Source organism: Cebus imitator, unplaced genomic scaffold (assembly GCF_001604975.1).
Source record: "Cebus imitator isolate Cc_AM_T3 unplaced genomic scaffold, Cebus_imitator-1.0 Scaffold258, whole genome shotgun sequence".
NCBI classification, from domain to species: domain Eukaryota; kingdom Metazoa; phylum Chordata; class Mammalia; order Primates; family Cebidae; genus Cebus; species Cebus imitator.
Genome location: NW_016107573.1, coordinates 938,641 through 939,775, shown reverse-complemented (window position 1 = coordinate 939,775; position 1,135 = coordinate 938,641). Strand labels below are relative to the sequence as shown.

The window sequence follows — 1,135 nt, the reverse complement described above, 5'->3', positions numbered from 1 at the left end:
TTTTTTTGAGACAGGGTCTTGCTCTGTTGCCCAGGCTGGAGTGCAGTGGCACAATCTCAGCTCACTGCAACCTCTGCCTCCTGGGCTCTAGCAATTTTTCCACCTCAGCCTTCCAAGTAGCTGGGATTGCAGGTGCACACCATCATGCCTGGCTAAGTTTTGCATTTTTTGTTAGAGATGGGGTTTCACCATGTTAGCCAGGCTGGTCTCAAACTTCTGATTTCAAGTGATCCACCTGCCTCGGCCTCCCAAAGTGCTGGGATTACAGGCCTGAGCCACCATGCCCAGCCCTAACAGTATGAAATCTGAGCATTTAAGGCTGCACAGGGCAAGTATTAGGCATCAGTGAGGAGGGGTATTAACAAAGATGACAGTGACTTATTCCTGTGGTCAAGTAGCTCTTAATATAGAAGAGGAAAGACAGATGTGTATATATATTTAACTAGAATGTGGCAGTTGCTATGGATAGAAATGCTCTGAGATAATTCAATAAAGATATGTTTTAAAAAAATGCTCTGAGAGTGCAGAGATGCTTGCCTATAACTGGTTTCTGAAAAACTGTAACATCATTATTGTGGAATTTTTGTTTTATTTCAAGTGTTTGATAAGCACTACATCAACCGAAATTTTGACCGAACGGGGCAGATGTCAGTGGTTATCACGCCTGGGGTGGGTGTCTTTGAAGTGGACCGCCTACTCATGATCTTGACCAAGCAGCGGATGATAGATAATGGTAATGCTCCCTGGTTTGTGCTCTGTCTCCACATGTTCCTAGCCTGATTTAACGTTAGAACTCTGAGCTTCACTGGCTTCTTAGAGTGTGAGGAGTTCTAAGTAGTGTTCTGTGTGTCACAACATCTGTGGATGTCAATAGGTGTCAGGTGGTCAAATCAGTTTGAGAAGTGCTGGGTTATGCAAAGATAAGCCGGTTTCATAATTATAGGTCTTCTTCAGTTTTTAATATATTAATGTAGGTTGTTTTTCTCTAAAGGGTGTATCAGGGTGCTCTGAGCTCTCCAAACATATTTGGCACTAGAGAAGCCTTCCTCGAGGGAATGTTTCATGGGACCCGTATGCTGTCAGCCCATTTTGGGATACACTATCAGATAATCTAGTCCAGTCCTCTCTCCATGAT

The 1,135-nt window shown here is 43.7% G+C and overlaps 1 protein-coding gene across 1 annotated transcript in view; it reads left to right on the top strand.

Annotated features, from left to right (window-relative positions):
• DEPDC5 (DEP domain containing 5, GATOR1 subcomplex subunit) overlaps positions 1-1,135 on the top strand; it is a 171,605-nt gene that overhangs the window by 43,400 nt on the left and 127,070 nt on the right. Inside the window, exon 14 of the mRNA XM_017499506.2 lies at positions 599-733. Coding sequence (XP_017354995.2) covers positions 599-733 — 135 coding nt within the window. The remainder of the gene's footprint in view (positions 1-598; positions 734-1,135) is intronic.